The sequence below is a fragment of the Candoia aspera genome, chromosome 3 (genome assembly GCF_035149785.1).
Source record: "Candoia aspera isolate rCanAsp1 chromosome 3, rCanAsp1.hap2, whole genome shotgun sequence".
Taxonomy (NCBI): Eukaryota; Metazoa; Chordata; class Lepidosauria; order Squamata; family Boidae; genus Candoia; species Candoia aspera.
In genome coordinates, this window is record NC_086155.1 from 163,446,361 (window position 1) to 163,461,484 (window position 15,124).

Below are 15,124 nucleotides of genomic sequence, written 5' to 3' on the forward strand. Positions count from 1 at the left end.
TCTGTCTGATATAAATGTCTTCAGGAAAACTGTTGCAGGAGGAACACAAACAGCTTAATTGCACTCATAGCTCAACTAGTATGGTGGATATCAAGTATGGTGAGAAGCATCTGGGCTCCCAAAATACGTCTAAAAGGAGCAATGATCAGGCCACTTCTGAAGAAACCAAATTTGGAGTCATAACATTGGTTATGCTGACTTGTTATTGATGAGGGTTTTTTTTAAAACCCTGACTGCTGTTTTTAAAGTGTGTTGCCTGTTTTTCTTGTTGTTTTTTAATATTGTTAGCCACTCTGAAACCTGAATTTGAGATGGGTGGCCATATCAACTGAATGAATCAATGAACTAAATAAATAAATATAGACAGACAGGTCTATAGCCGATATTCCCTTCCTTGGCAAGGTGCTTGAGCAGGTAGTAGCCGATCAAGTCTACCCTCACTTAACAAAACTGATTTTTTAGATCCATCTCAATCCAATTTCAGGTTGGACTACGGAACAGAAACTGCCTTGGTCATGCTGTGGGATGACCTGTCCTGGGAAAAGGACAGGGGGGAGTATGACCCTCTACATCCATCTGGACCTCTTAGTTGCTTTCGATATGATCAGACACAGTGTCCTGGATGGGCAGTCAGTGGGGGGACTGTATTACAGAGGTTCCGCTTCTATTTAGAAGGCTGTTTCCAGAAAGTGGTGCTGGAGTGTTGGTCTTCTGCCTTATGGCAGTTGGGTTAAACAGTCCCCAAGGGCTCGATTTGTCCTCCATTCTTTTAAACATCTATATGAAACTGCTGGGAGAGGTCATTCAGCAATGTGGACTGAGGTGCCATCAATATGCAGATGACACCCAGCTCTACTTCTCCCTTTCATGTAACACAGGTGAGGCAGTTGGTGTTCTAAACCAGTGCTTGGACAGGGTAATGGACTGGATGAGGGCCAATAAACTGAGACTCAATCCAGGCAAAATGGAGTTACAGTTTGTGGGTAGTGCACATGTCCACTTGGGTGATGCCTCTGTCCTGGAGGGGTCCAGACTCATCCTAAAGAAGCACGTTTGCAGTTTGGTAATGTTCCTAGATCTATCACATGTCACTAGAGATCCAGGTGGCCATAGTGGCATGGAGTGCCTTTACCAGCTACAACCTTACTAGGACAGAGACAGCCTCACAACAGTTATTCACACCCTGGTCACTTTCTGGTTGTACTACTGCAATGTGTTATATGTGGGGTTGCCTTCAAAATGGTCCAGAAACTTCCATTAGTTCAAAAGAGAGCAGCTTATGAACATATGCTAGTTCTTCACCATTTACACTGGCTGTTCAAACCAAACTTACTATTAATAAACTACAGCTCATACTGGACAATGACACTGCACTTTCTCAGGTCCATACTTGTATACAGGCAACTACCCAACCTGAAGCAAATTCTCATAAGTAAAAAAGAAACAACAGGAAAATTATGCTAACATAGGAACCAGACCCTGCCAGAAACCCCGATTATCTACTGTACTCTGTCCCCATATCTACCCCAACAACACAATCACAGGCCTCAACAGTACACATACAAGATTAGACGTGTCTTCACATGCTTTTCCTCTAATGCGATACATACAATCATCTGCAAACAATACCCCTCTGGATTCTACGCAGGACAAATGGGACAAACTTTGTGCACACACACACACACACACCAATGGACACAAGTTTGACATCAGGACTCAAAACTAGGCCAAAATAACAGCAGAGGATTTTAATCTTCCAGGATACTATATTGCAGATCTCAAAGTGACAATTTGAAAAAATGAGACTTCAACAGCACTACTGAGCAAAACACTGCTGAACTTACACACATCAGAAGGTTTCAGCCTATATCAAAAGGTCTCAAGAGATATGTTTTTTTTTAAAAGATATTACAATTATCATAGATAGTAATTATAATCTGTCTCACATATAATCTGCATCTGGTCTTCCCCTCCCCCTGAGTCATCCCTATTTAAATCCCACATCAGTCAAGCTACTTACTCTATGCACCTGATAAAGTAACCTAAAGTTCACAAAAGCGTATCCGTTTTAATAAAATTTGTTAGTTGGAAAAAGATGCTACCAGACTCCTGATTTTTTGTAAAAACTTCAAGGAATTCAGTTTCCAATTTCCCAACTCATTATTCAAATAAAGATTTCTGGAAAATATTAAAAAGTGTTTGAATTGGTTAAAATAATATTTTCCTAGGTTACTAAAACTGCAAAGTGGAGTTAAATAGCATAAAGTAAGAAAGACAAAGACAGCCAGTTTGCCTTAATGGGCACCAGGCTAGAAACTGTGAGTTCTAGTCCCGGCTTAGGCATGAAGCCAGCTGGGCAATCTTGGGCCAGTCATTCTCTCTCAGCCCCAGGAAGCAGGCAATGGCAAACCACTTCTGAAATCTTGCCAAGAAAACTGTAGGGACTTGTCCAGGCACTTGCCAGGAGTCAACACTGACTTAAAAGCACAAGACAAGACAAGACAAGACAAGACAAGACAAGACAAGACAAGACAAGACAAGACAAATGTAAACGTTGAGTTAAAAATATAATGGGTTGCTTTACTAAATAAAAAATAACATTTTAAATGTCATACTTCAAATGTCATATTTAATCGCATTGTTAATATAGGATTGTAATATTTACCACCTTAAGAGAGTGATTGTATCTCTGAGTTCAGAATGCTTTAACTTTTTAAAATGCCTTGCCAGCTCTCTGTTCTAGTGACAGTCCCTTTCTTCTGATAATAGCTTTGATTCTATCTCAGAATATCTGGTTCAATCTTTTTCTTCTTCTCTCTCTGTAATACAAAGGAAAGACTTGCTCTTCCTCACAACACTTTATTTAGTTAGAATTGGCCAGTTCCTTTATCACTGAAGAATACAACAGAGCTGAAAAGGTGAGGTCAACAGGTAAGTAATTTTCTGATTCACTGACTAGACCTTTGACATCAGAAATGAAACATGACATTCAAATCACTTCCATCAGCAACTAACTTTCACTTACCTCAGATTCCACTGAGGTAAAAATGGCTTTTTTAAAAAATTAAACTTTCCTTAGTTGCAGGAGTACCCTTTGTGTTACACAGCTGCCCCATGAATTTTTAGTATATTTTGTAAGGATTTGGGGGGACAATGTTATCTTCTGTGTTCCTTGGTCTGGGACTTTTGCACTTGTTTTTCCCCCTTGGAGTTAGGCTGAAGGGAGGAATCTCTACTAAAAGGGATTTGAACTGTCCAGCTAGAGTTTAAATGGCATTAGGATGTTCCATCTGCTTTACCCCCGTCTATGAGAATTTCTCTCTTTTTTTTCAACTCTCAATCTATCAGTAGGAAAGCATATCCTTTCTCAGATCCATAGAAGATGTCAACCTAGCTTCTATTTCATTTTTAACTGAATAGAGCAGCTTTCTCAAACTATATGCTATATGGACCAACTCCCAGATCCAAGCTAGTATGACCATTGTTAAGAACCCTGGGAGTAGAAGTCCAAATATACTAAATGTGATACTCATTAGTAGGAAAATACTTGCAATGGCAATTAAAATTTTGATCACCTTGAGTACAATAAAAAAGGCTTAACCATCTTGAAATAATTGAGATTAAAATTTATATCAGATGGTGCTCTCAAAAATGCACTCATGGGGTCCAGAGAAATGTGCTGTCCTGGGCAAATGTATGTCAGCCAACAGCAGCACCCAAACAAAAACCATCTATGCCACAAACAGTAGCAACAACAATACAAAAACAAAAAAAGAAAAGGTCTGAGTAGAACTTAAGAAGAGAGGAGAAGGCCAAGCCCTAATAGCACTCTATATGATTAGATAAAGTTTTGATAGCTAAAATATCAGTTTGAAGAAAATGGCATCAGATTCAAAAGATCTTGATCTTTTCATGCTTCCACTTTAACTTGGAAACAAATCCCACAAATGATAAACCTTTCCAAACACAAAGCCAGCAAAAAGGTGGACTAGAGCCAGCAAGAAACATTCTGGAACTTGGCAGCTACATCCTGAAGCTTCAAACATGCCCTGTGGGTGGCCATGGGTGTTGGCTGCAAAGCTACAAACAGAGTCTGTTTAGTTCTGCAATTATATACACATTGTACATTAAACTACTTAGCAGCTATATAGCAATTTAGGAAATGCCAGCATAACATAAGCTTTTCCATTTAGAAATGTACTGGATGGAGCTTCGAAAGATTTCCCAGAATTAAATATTATTTAATTATTATGCTTCAAAATACTGAAGAATTATGACCAAAACCTGTATCTATGCTAGATTTAACAAATTTGTAACAATCCAGGCAAAAGGAAGATGAAAATAAGATCGATGCTTTTAGCAAAGAATCCATTAGTAGCAAAGAACTCACTAGGTTTGTGGAGTGAAATGAATTTGAAATAAGTATTTTCCCTGTAAAAGTTATCCTCCACATAAAGAGCCTTCTAAAAAAAGTATATCTTAGAATAAATTACTCTTCTGAATCTGTTACATCTATATCATCCAGAAGGCTCTTTAGTCTCTAAATGGTTCAGATAAGGTCCACACATGTCCATGTTTGTTTTCTTTCCTTCTAAGATCCACTTTAACAACTTACACTACTGAAAGTAGTAGGTATCCTGCCTATTGACTGCAGCCCTATAAAGATCTGCCATTCAATGCATCTATAGAGATCACATTTCTTATAGAAAGTACTGCATTTTAAAAGAAGCAGAAAGGGAGAAAAGGTAATCACAATTCTTTCACCTATATCTTCTACAATATTGACACTGAGACTCTCCTTCTCTAATTGTTAAAAAGCATGCCTGCTGACTTCCTCACAACCAATGGCAAAGAAGGGGAGAGGAGAATAATAAAATTATGAATGAGGAGCCATGAAGAAGCCACAGCTGCCTTTTCTTTAACTATGTACACTGTTCTGAGCTTTTCTTGCAAAAAGGATAGGGAAGAAATACAATGAATGAATAAGAATATATTGCAAGAGTAAGGTAAGAAGAGTGAACTTGACTAAAATAGTATTTGGGATTGTTTTAATCATGAAAAGCAGGATAAAAATGGTGTAACATAGTGTACTAGGTTTAGGACTATAAAAGCTAATACAATATGTAGCCAGGACTGAACTCATTATGCCTGTATTCAGAAACAAGAACATATGCCAGTTACAGTTCAGAACTCTTACATATTATTAGTATCTGAAAATACTCAGTCACTGCACTTCCCATCAGCAAAAGAGAACTTGCTATTTCAGTCAATAATTGCTCCAGCCATTAACTTCTGAGGAGACACTACAGGTAGTCCTTGGTTAATGACTGTTTAGCGACCATTCAAACTTATGACGGTGCTGAAAAAGTAGCTTTATGACCAGTCCTCAAACATGATGGTTGCAGTATCCCCGTGGTCACAAGATCGCCATCTGCGAACTTCACAGCTGGATTCTGACAAGCAAAGTCAATCAAAAAGCTGGCAGTAAGTCGCAAGTCACAGCCATGTGATGTCATGCTTAATGACCATGGGTGATTTGCTTAATGGCCGCAGCGGAACTTATGTCGTAAGTCCAATGCAGTCACATGATGTTTTAATTAACAACTGCCTAGCGATGGAGTTGCTTGTCCCAATTGTGGTCGTTAAGTGAGGACTACCTGTATAAAACAACTCCCTACTTATTTTTTTGACATAGCTCTTCTCTACCAGCCAAGATGACTCAATTACAAATAGCTAATACCAAAGAAAATAGAGCTAAAATGTTAATTTCTCTGAAAAGGACAGAGAGTAACTGACCAATTTGTGGCAATCTAAGAAACAGCGTATCATTCATCTTTTATTCCCAATTCTAATAGTCATATTAGATTTAACAAGACAAATATAGGTATTTCAAAGATCAAACAAAAAATCTAATGACTAAATCTAAACACATTGCATAGTTTTTTATAAACTGAAGGCATGTTAAATTGGATAATGCAACTAATGCTAGCAATTAAACTGTAAGCTAAATGTACAAAAGCTGGAAGGCGTATTTGATGTACCCAGCTGGACTGTGAAAGTAGGACCAAATGCAAACAACTTATAGTGTGAAAAACCCTTCCAAGATTTTGGTCTGGATAGGGTAGAAGAAATGGAAAATTAACATAGCAAAATAGCCTATAGGTTTCTCTTAGTGAGTCAAATCATCACAATTACCTTAACATTTATACATATTTGTTAGTCAGAAAAGCATCAAATCACTATACACTTATCTAAAAGTATGTATTTTTGGTCAGACTGGATCACCCAAGATCAACACTATAATCCATCTTGACAAAATTTGAGTTTCCTTTATATTCTACTCTGCTATTGTTTTATTGTGTCAAGTATTTCAGGGCCTTTTACTATCTGTTGTTTCTCAATTATATCATGCTCTCCCTACAAATTCTATAACGTTCACATTTTATAAAAGAAGTGGAAATAGTGCATTCCTAATCCAAATGCTAGAAATCTACAATCCTTCCCCTAATCTGTCACCAATGAATTCTAATAATGTTTTTCTGAAAATAAAAAATGCAGTCTTTCTGCAGAAAAGAAAGCTGATAGAAGAGAATACATATATTTGGTTACTTTACAATTTGTTCTCTATCAAAGCTAAATAAATTCTTCATAAATTGGCTATTATCCAGATTAAAAATAGAGAAAAAAATATGTAACCCTTAAGAAGACTCAGTTATTTCACTATACAAATTCAGTGACTATTGTTTGTAGGCAGGCACAACTGATTTTCGTTATGATTCAAGCAGAAGTGACATTACAGGTAGTCATCGTTTAGTGACTGCCTCATTTAGCAATTGTTTGCAGTTGTGATGGTGATGAAAAAGTAACTTTGTGGCCAATCCTCACATTTACAACCTTAGCAGGTCTGTAAAGCAAAGCAAAGCTGAAGTAACATTGTAAGCACAACCATGGTTTCACTTAGTGACCACTTTGCTTAATGACCAAGTTGCTGGTCCCAATTGGGATTGCTAAATGAGGACTACCTGTACAGGCAAAACTACAGATAGTCCTCACTTAGTGACCACCTGTTCAGAGACCATTCAAAATTACAACAGCACTGAACAAGGAGACTTACGGCCAGTCCTCAAAGTTGCAGCCGTTGCAGTGTCCCTGTGGTCACATGATCATGATTCAGTTGCTTGGCAACCAGCAGGCAATCATGAGATTGGCATTTGTGACCTTTACTGCCAGCTTCTGACAAGCAAAGTTAATGGGGAAGCCAGCAGGAAGTTGCAAGTCATGGTCACATGATGTTGCACTTAACGACAGTGCGTGATTCACTTAACAACCGCAACCAGAACTGCCAGAAGTGCCAGAGTAGGTTGGCATGGTCACGTGATTTTTTGCTTTACAACTGGTTTGCTGAGCAATGGAGTTCCCAGTTCCAATTATGGTTGTTAACTGAGGACTACCTGTACTATGCTAGATCCAGTAGGTTCTTTGTATGAGTATGTGAAGAACAAGTTTCATATGAATTTCCCAAGACAGCTCAAAGCCGAGAAATTAACTAATGTAACACCCAATATTACTCACTAATTATATGCTTGCAGGAAGTGGGAGGGTGTTGAATTTAGGTTCCCCCTCTCCATCTTCTACTCACCTCACTTAATTTGTGATCAACACTATCAACAATTACAGAGTTGATCACCTGACTGGCATAGAGGCATCAAAATCAAGCAAAGGTTTGATTTGAAACTGAAAAAAAAAATTGTGGGTTTTAAGTATTTTGTTACCCAAGACCATCTACTGTATATAATCTACTAGGGCATTCCCAACTAACTTGCATTTTTCTCTAACAAGAATATCAAGATTATATGAACTCTAGTAAATTATATGGTTTCTAATGGAAAAAATATTTTTATTCATCTTATCAAGTATATTTTGGACAGTAAATATTACTCTAAAATGCAGCTATTACATGCCTTTGATTCTTTAGAAACCGCCTGGACTATATGAGAATCTGATGAAAGGAGTACTTTTTAATTAATAATCTCTTTTGAACTAGCGTTACCTTTTGAGACTATGATAGTTTGTGCTGCACAAAGTGGGTAGGCTAGAAGAAGAGAGTTGTCCCTCTTCCTTTTTGCTGTTTTTTTCTTCCTGCTGCTCGCTTGCATGCTTTAAAAACTATGTGCTGCTGGTATTACAACCTTGCTACATACCAGATGCTTCTGTTTACTAGTTCTGTGTAGCCACATAGAAAAGTCTAGCAACTACCATAATTATTCTGAAGCAGCTTAGTCTAAAGAGCTTCTGGAATAAAGTAGCTTCAAGGAAGTAGAAACATCTCTTTCTCGTTATAATTGACTGGATAACTTTGGTTTAGACAGCAAGGGGATGTTTTAGGGCAGGCCCTTGATTAACACATCCATTGTCTGAAAAATCCAGACATCCATATGAAAAGAACAGCAATACAAAAGCCATTTTCTTGTAAAGTAGAATAATAGAATTATAGCATTGGAAATGACCACAGAGATCATTTAGTCCAACCCATTGCTCAGTGAAGGATCCACTAATGTATCTGTGACAGAAGATCATCCAGTCTTTGTCTGAAGACTTACTATGAAAGAGAACTTACTATGTCATGTGGCAGTCTGTTCCACTGGCTGACAGCTTGTACAGTTACAAAGATGCTCCTGATGCCTAGCTTGAGCTTACTTCCTTGTAGTTTTAACCCACTGATTCTGGCACTGTCCTTTAAGCAATAGAAAATATGTCTACCCCTCTTCTGTGTGACAGTCCTTAAGATTTTTGAATGCTATATTTCCCCTCAGTTGTCTTTTCAACAGGCTAATGATGCCTAAATCCTTTAACTGTTTCTCATAGGGCTTGGTTTCCAGACCTTTAATCTTGGAAGCCCTCCCCTGAAATTTGCTCTGATTTGTCACTGTCTCTTTTGCACTACCCTCTGAGCAGGACAGAGTCACATGGAAAAATTACTTTCTATGATCTGGACCCTATGCTCTTGTCAATGTACCTCAGAACAGCATTTTGCTTTTTTAGCAGCTGCATCATTAGTTATGATAAATGCTAAGGAGTCTCCCATCAATACATAATGGTGTTGTAGAAATGACTGAGAAGTTGTCAGCAGCTGTACTGAAAAATACAATATAAGAGATCAACCTGCAGTGACATGAGTCAGGTGGATGATGCAAATAAGTGGCTCCTGAGCAAAGAAACATTGTTTGTTTTGCTTTAGTAAAATGTTTTCCAACAACTACTTTAAGGCACCCAGAAATTTAGGGCACACTTTCAAATGAAAAGTTTAATACCAAATAAAAGTATAGCACAAAAGTTGGAAGGAAAAAGGGAGCAAGTTAACAGAGTTTCTGGAAAAATGCAACACAGTCCTCAGAATTACCTTGAATCAGGATATTTAGTTAGTGTGGCCAAGCTGCTGGTATACATGTGCCCACCCACGTCAATATGAACCGGTGCATTGGATTTTGTGAGCTGTGCTGGTGTGGGGATGCCTTGATTGTTCAAAGGAGATGCAGGGGACCTAGTGATCAGAGGTCTTGACATATTGGGCCGACTGTCCTGTAAAAAGACACAAAGCATGTTAGGGAACTGATCTATTTTAGGAAGTGAACAGTAATATAACAGTAATAATAACAGTAATGAATAAAAAATAACAGTAATAAAATACTAAACACTCACACTTAGGAGTGAATAAAACAAAAAGTTACCATCAATGTTTATCTTAAAATATAATTTTTAAGAATCAGTTAAGCTTTAAAAGGTTGAAATTTAGTTGCACTACAATTATAAAGTCCAATAAATATAGTGTTGTTTAAACCTACATGATGGTAAGGCAATACTTTCAGGCTTTTGGCTAAAAACAAAAACTGATCAATGCTCTTATTGCAGAGGCTGGTTAAGTCATTAAAGTCTATTGATTTAACACCCCAGTTTAAAAATATAGTTTTCAGGAAGGGGGAGAGGAAGCTGTCTGTTGTGCCCCAAACCCTTCTAGATGCTTAGCGGTTAGAATAGGTAAATACAAACCCTCAGCTCTTCCATTCTGCCAACTCTTCTCTTGAATTTCCAAGTCACATATCACGCAAAGAGTAGAGGAAACACCTGGACTAGCCAACTGTTCATGTACTGTAAAACATGGGGCACCGAGAGCCTTTGAGAAAGACATTTTCCATGTAAATATTATACAAGTTGTGACAGATGCCCCTCTCTGCCCAAGTAAGCCACTATTCCCAGCAGCTTCCCAAAGAAATCTCCAAAAAGGAGCACCACAAGCAAATGCAGATGAAACAAACACCTCAGTCAAACTGGAAATGCAATGTCAGTAAAAAGCAAGCACTAGACCTGTGCACAGTTAGGGTGGGGCAGAGCAAAAGGAAACATTTTGCTGAAGCCAGCAAGGCAGACCAGTTTCAAAATTATGGAATGTAAACAGATCTAAATCTGGTCACATTTCTAAGACAGTCTTACTCTTAACATATATACTCAGTAATGAATTTGGGATATATTGACTGAGGATACCATGTATTTCCTAGATTTTTCAGGAAGAAAAGCACTATATTACAGTAAGCATGCTGAAGTACAATATATTTTGTTTATATTCCAATCCATTTAATTGTACGAACAAGTGTTAATAATTTAGTAATATTTAAGGAAAGAAAAGGAGTGCTTCCTAAGTGGCCTTGAGCATGTGCATCCTTCTAATAGTGTAGTCATGTATGTAACTTACTCAGAAATAGGCTTAACTGCATTCTCAGTTAACTCAAGGGAGACTACTCCTGAATACAACTGTACTTTTCTATTCATTACGAAGATCAGGATTGAAGACTACGTCAAAAAATTATGGGGACTACAGAATAAGAAATATGAAGCAGGACTTCCAATTCTGAACAGCAGAATGCTTAAAATAATTGAATGCTATTACTTTTTTTAAAACTATGCCCACCTCACAGTTTAAAGTATCTCTTAGCTAGAATTATGAGGTATCACCTAAGTGTATGATGTTGACCTGCATATCAACTGAATTATCTGGATCATTTATGGTTAAAATAGGCAATTTTTTCTATTGAACGAGCTATCTGTCACAACTGGTCACACTACAGGAAATCACATATAGGAAAATGCATAAATAGAAAAAATACTTAACTATATTATACTTTTATATCAGGTTCTTTCAAATGAAAGAAAGAATGGCAATTTTATTCTATAACTGAAGGTATGTTTAAGGATTCCAGATACACAGCAATTTAACACTAGATCCAGCTAATGAGTTCCAAAGAGAGCAATCAAAGCAAATCTGTGTAAAGAAAAAATATTTTTTTACTTCTGTTCATCCCTATTGGCAGACTGCTATGAACTTAGGTTTTTCCAGCATGGCCAGATCCTATTTGGAGAAGAACAACTACTAGTTTATTTATCAAGCAATCAAGGGAGTGGGAAGACGGTTATCAGCATGTAAAGCATGTGGCTGTGTGCTCAATATTAGAATAGGACATGACACTGATAAAGTGTAAAGTTTGACAATATCACACAGGTTAGATTTAAATGTATTTGGAAGAGGTGAGATGATTTAATACAAAACAGAATAATCACAAGCAAAGAAAAATTGCCATATAGAATAAAAACATCACACATGATTTCCTTTATAAAACCTTTTTCTTCCAATAAACATCACTATTAAGCTTTGGATAATATCACAAAAAAAACATCATATTCTGCCATAAAATATTTTCAATTTGGCATTAGAATATAAACAATAATATTAATGCCAGTTAAACTTCTGATCACCAGTCAGTCTACCTTACAAGCCTGCTTATTCACCCATTTCAGATTTTGTGAATGATGTACATGGAACTCCTAGTCATCTATGACTGCTTAATGGGACTGCTGTTGTTGACCTAGTGAACCGTCCTAGTTGTTCCTAGGTCACCTGCCCTGAGCTTTCATCTCTGGGAGTTTACAGAACACTAACTGTGATGGTGGGCCTGTCACTGACAAAGTGATACCAAAGAGGACTGCCCAAATGGGAGAGAACAAAGCTATCAGCCATTCTCCTGGACTCTGGGAAAAATAAAAATCTTATGCAACATTAGATTTGTTAAGAAGGGATCAAAATATGTTTTGGTAAATGGGGAGAGAAGAACTGCCCATATACTATTAAGAAAGTTAGAACACTCTTTCCAGATACTGGAAATACAGCACTCTCAGGACTGTCCCTAGGTCTGTATTATCCCATTGTATCAGCAGAGATTCATAGAGTCGTATTAGTCAACCCATCCATTTTGTGATAATGTTGCAGAATGCCAGATAGATCTGTAATCAAACATCTTATATCCATGATCTCATTGTGGATGAATGGATTGACCTGGTTTGTATCACTGAGACTTGGATAGCAGTGCTGGGTTGCCCAGATTTAATCCAGCTATGCCAATCTGGATACATTGTACATCATCAAGGTAAAGCATTGCAATGGGGATGAAGGGCAGAACTGAAGGCATCCACAGGGATTCCATTTCCCTTACCATGAAACCAATTACTTTGAAGTCTGGATATGAGGACTGTATTTTGTAAGGGGTCAGAGGGACAGAATAGGGCTGCTGTTGATGTACCAGCCACGGGGTTATCCAACAACCTCTCTGACTGAGCTGGAACTGGTCTCCTGTGTGAGACTCCTAGGAATCTGCCCTTGGGGACTTTAACATCCATGCTGAGAACCTTGGAAATTAATTGACTTAGGACCACATGGACAATGACAACAAAGGGCTGTCTTAGTACATCAGGAGCCTGACACACATGACTAGATGGTGAACCAATGAAGAAATGAGTGCATGTTAATTTGTGGTCATGATCAGATTACCTTCTGGTATAGTTTGGGTTGATTGCTAGTCCATTTTAAGAGAGTGAGCAACTAGTGGTTTTTAAAAATTAATTTGAGTTTTAAAAATATTATACTTAATATTCCTTTAAAAGCAAGTAAACTACATAACTAGATTACTAATGTATAAAAGACTATATATTTGAGAAGAAAACCCCTAATCTATCATCTAATACATTATATGCTTAAAAAAATTAAAGCCCTGCATTAAGCTGCCTAAAGGGGAAAAACCCTAGGAAATAGAAAAAAAAAAACCAGAAGAAAAATACTTTAATAAAGACCAACTAAACAAACAAAACTACTCCTGCCCCCCCCCCCATTGTTGTTGTTTATTCGTTTAGTTGCTTCTGACTCTTCGTGACTTCATGGACCAGCCCACGCCAGAGCTTCCTGTCGGTCATCAACACCCCCAGCTCCCCCAGGGACAAGTCCGTCACCTCTAGAATATCATCTATCCATCTTGCCCTTGGTCGGCCCCTCTTCCTTTTGCCTTCCACTCTCCCTAGCATCAACATGTTCTCCAGGCTGTCCTGTCTTCTCATTATGTGGCCAAAGGATTTCAGTTTTGCCTTTAATATCATTCCCTCAAGTGAGCAGTCTGGCTTTATTTCCTGGAGGATGGACTGGTTTGATCTTCTTGCAGTCCAAGGCACTCTCAGAATTTTCCTCCAACACCACAGTTCAAAAGCATCGATCTTCCTTCTCTCAGCCTTCCTTATGGTCCAGCTCTCGCAGCCATATGTTACTACGGGGAACACCATTGCTTTAACTATGCGGGCCTTTGTTGTCAGTGTGATGTCTCTGCTCTTAACTATTTTATCGAGATTTGTCATTGCTCTTCTCCCAAGGATTAAGTGTCTTCTAATAATTAAAATGTCTGGCTATTCTACTGAAATTGTATTACATTTTCAACTTCAATTTTTGAATAGTATATGGAACCCAAATCACATGGAATCATATTCTCTGGTCTTGCCTTTCCTTTATACAAAGCTAATTCAAAGGCTAAGAGTCAACAAATCTCATTTAGTCAGTTTTTAGAGTTTGGCACACATGTATTTTTCCAGGATTATATAATAATTTTCTCAACAGTCGAACCTTGATATACGTAAAGCTCTTCATAGGTTGAAGATTCCAGGTTTTGGGGACATAATTTAATAAAAAATTGTAATATTTGACCAATCTGGTTCATTACCATAATATTTAACCGATAGGGACAAGTGGACACGCCTATAGCAACAAAGCTCCTTTAAATTTATTACATCTTTGGCACAGAAATGATGTGTGCCAATCCTTTAAAAAAATTCTTTGATAGGGGCCCTATTATTGGTCACACTTATGGATCTCTGGCAAGGGCGATATGGGGGCAGTCGATAGGGGTGAGAGATCCAGGCCGCGGCCCCTTCTAAGTGGGGTGCCGCAGGGTTCAGTACTCTCTCTGCTCCTTTTTAACATCTACATGAAACCGCTGGGTGAGATCATCCATCACCACGGGATGAAGTATCATCAATATGCGGATGATACCCAATTATACATCTCCATCCCGAGTGAAGTAAGTGATGCCATAGCCACCCTTTCCAGGTGCCTGGAGGCTCTGGGGATCTGGATGGGGAACAACAGGCTTTAACTGAACCCTGGTAAGATGGAGTGACTGTGGATTAATGGCTCCTCGGTATCTGGGAAATTGTCATCTTTAGTTCTGGATGGGGTTGCACTGCCCCAAACAGACCCAGTGTGTAACTTGGGGGTCCTCTTGGACTCATGACTCCTGTTCAAAAGCAGGTGGCAGTCGTGGCCAGGAGGGACTTTGCTCAACTTCGTTGTGCACCAGTTACGCCCTTTCCTAGACTGAGAGGCCCTTTAAACTGTCACTCACACCCTGGTTATCTCCCATATAGACTACTGTAATGCGCTCCACATGGGGCTACCCTTGAAGAATATCCAGAAGCTACTGCTGGTCCAACATGCAGCTGTGCGGGTAATTTTGAGTGTACCAAGGTCAGCACATGTAACACCCCTGCTATGCGAGCTGCACTGGGTTCCAGTTTGCTTCCGGGTCCAATTCAAGGTGTTGGTTATCACCTTTAAAGCCCTACATGGCATGGGACCAGGCTATCTGAAGGACCGTCTTGTCCCTGTTACATCATCCCGTCCCATTCGGTCATGCAGAGAGGGCATGTTATGGACCCCATCTGTAAAAGAATTCCATCTTGCGGGGTCTCGGAAGCGTGCCTT

The 15,124-nt window shown here is 38.5% G+C and overlaps 1 protein-coding gene across 4 annotated transcripts in view; it reads right to left on the bottom strand.

The window, feature by feature from the left end:
- Positions 1 to 15,124, bottom strand: part of KCTD1 (potassium channel tetramerization domain containing 1) — a 68,501-nt gene that overhangs the window by 28,532 nt on the left and 24,845 nt on the right. For 3 of the 4 annotated variants that reach the window (XM_063299218.1, XM_063299219.1, XM_063299216.1), the window contains exon 2: positions 9,401 to 9,579. In XM_063299218.1, coding sequence (XP_063155288.1) covers positions 9,401 to 9,564 — 164 coding nt within the window. In that variant the 5' untranslated portion in view covers positions 9,565 to 9,579. Of the gene's footprint in view, positions 1 to 9,400; positions 9,580 to 10,047; positions 10,156 to 15,124 lie in introns of those variants that run through there. The other variant, XM_063299217.1, reaches the window with a different exon arrangement.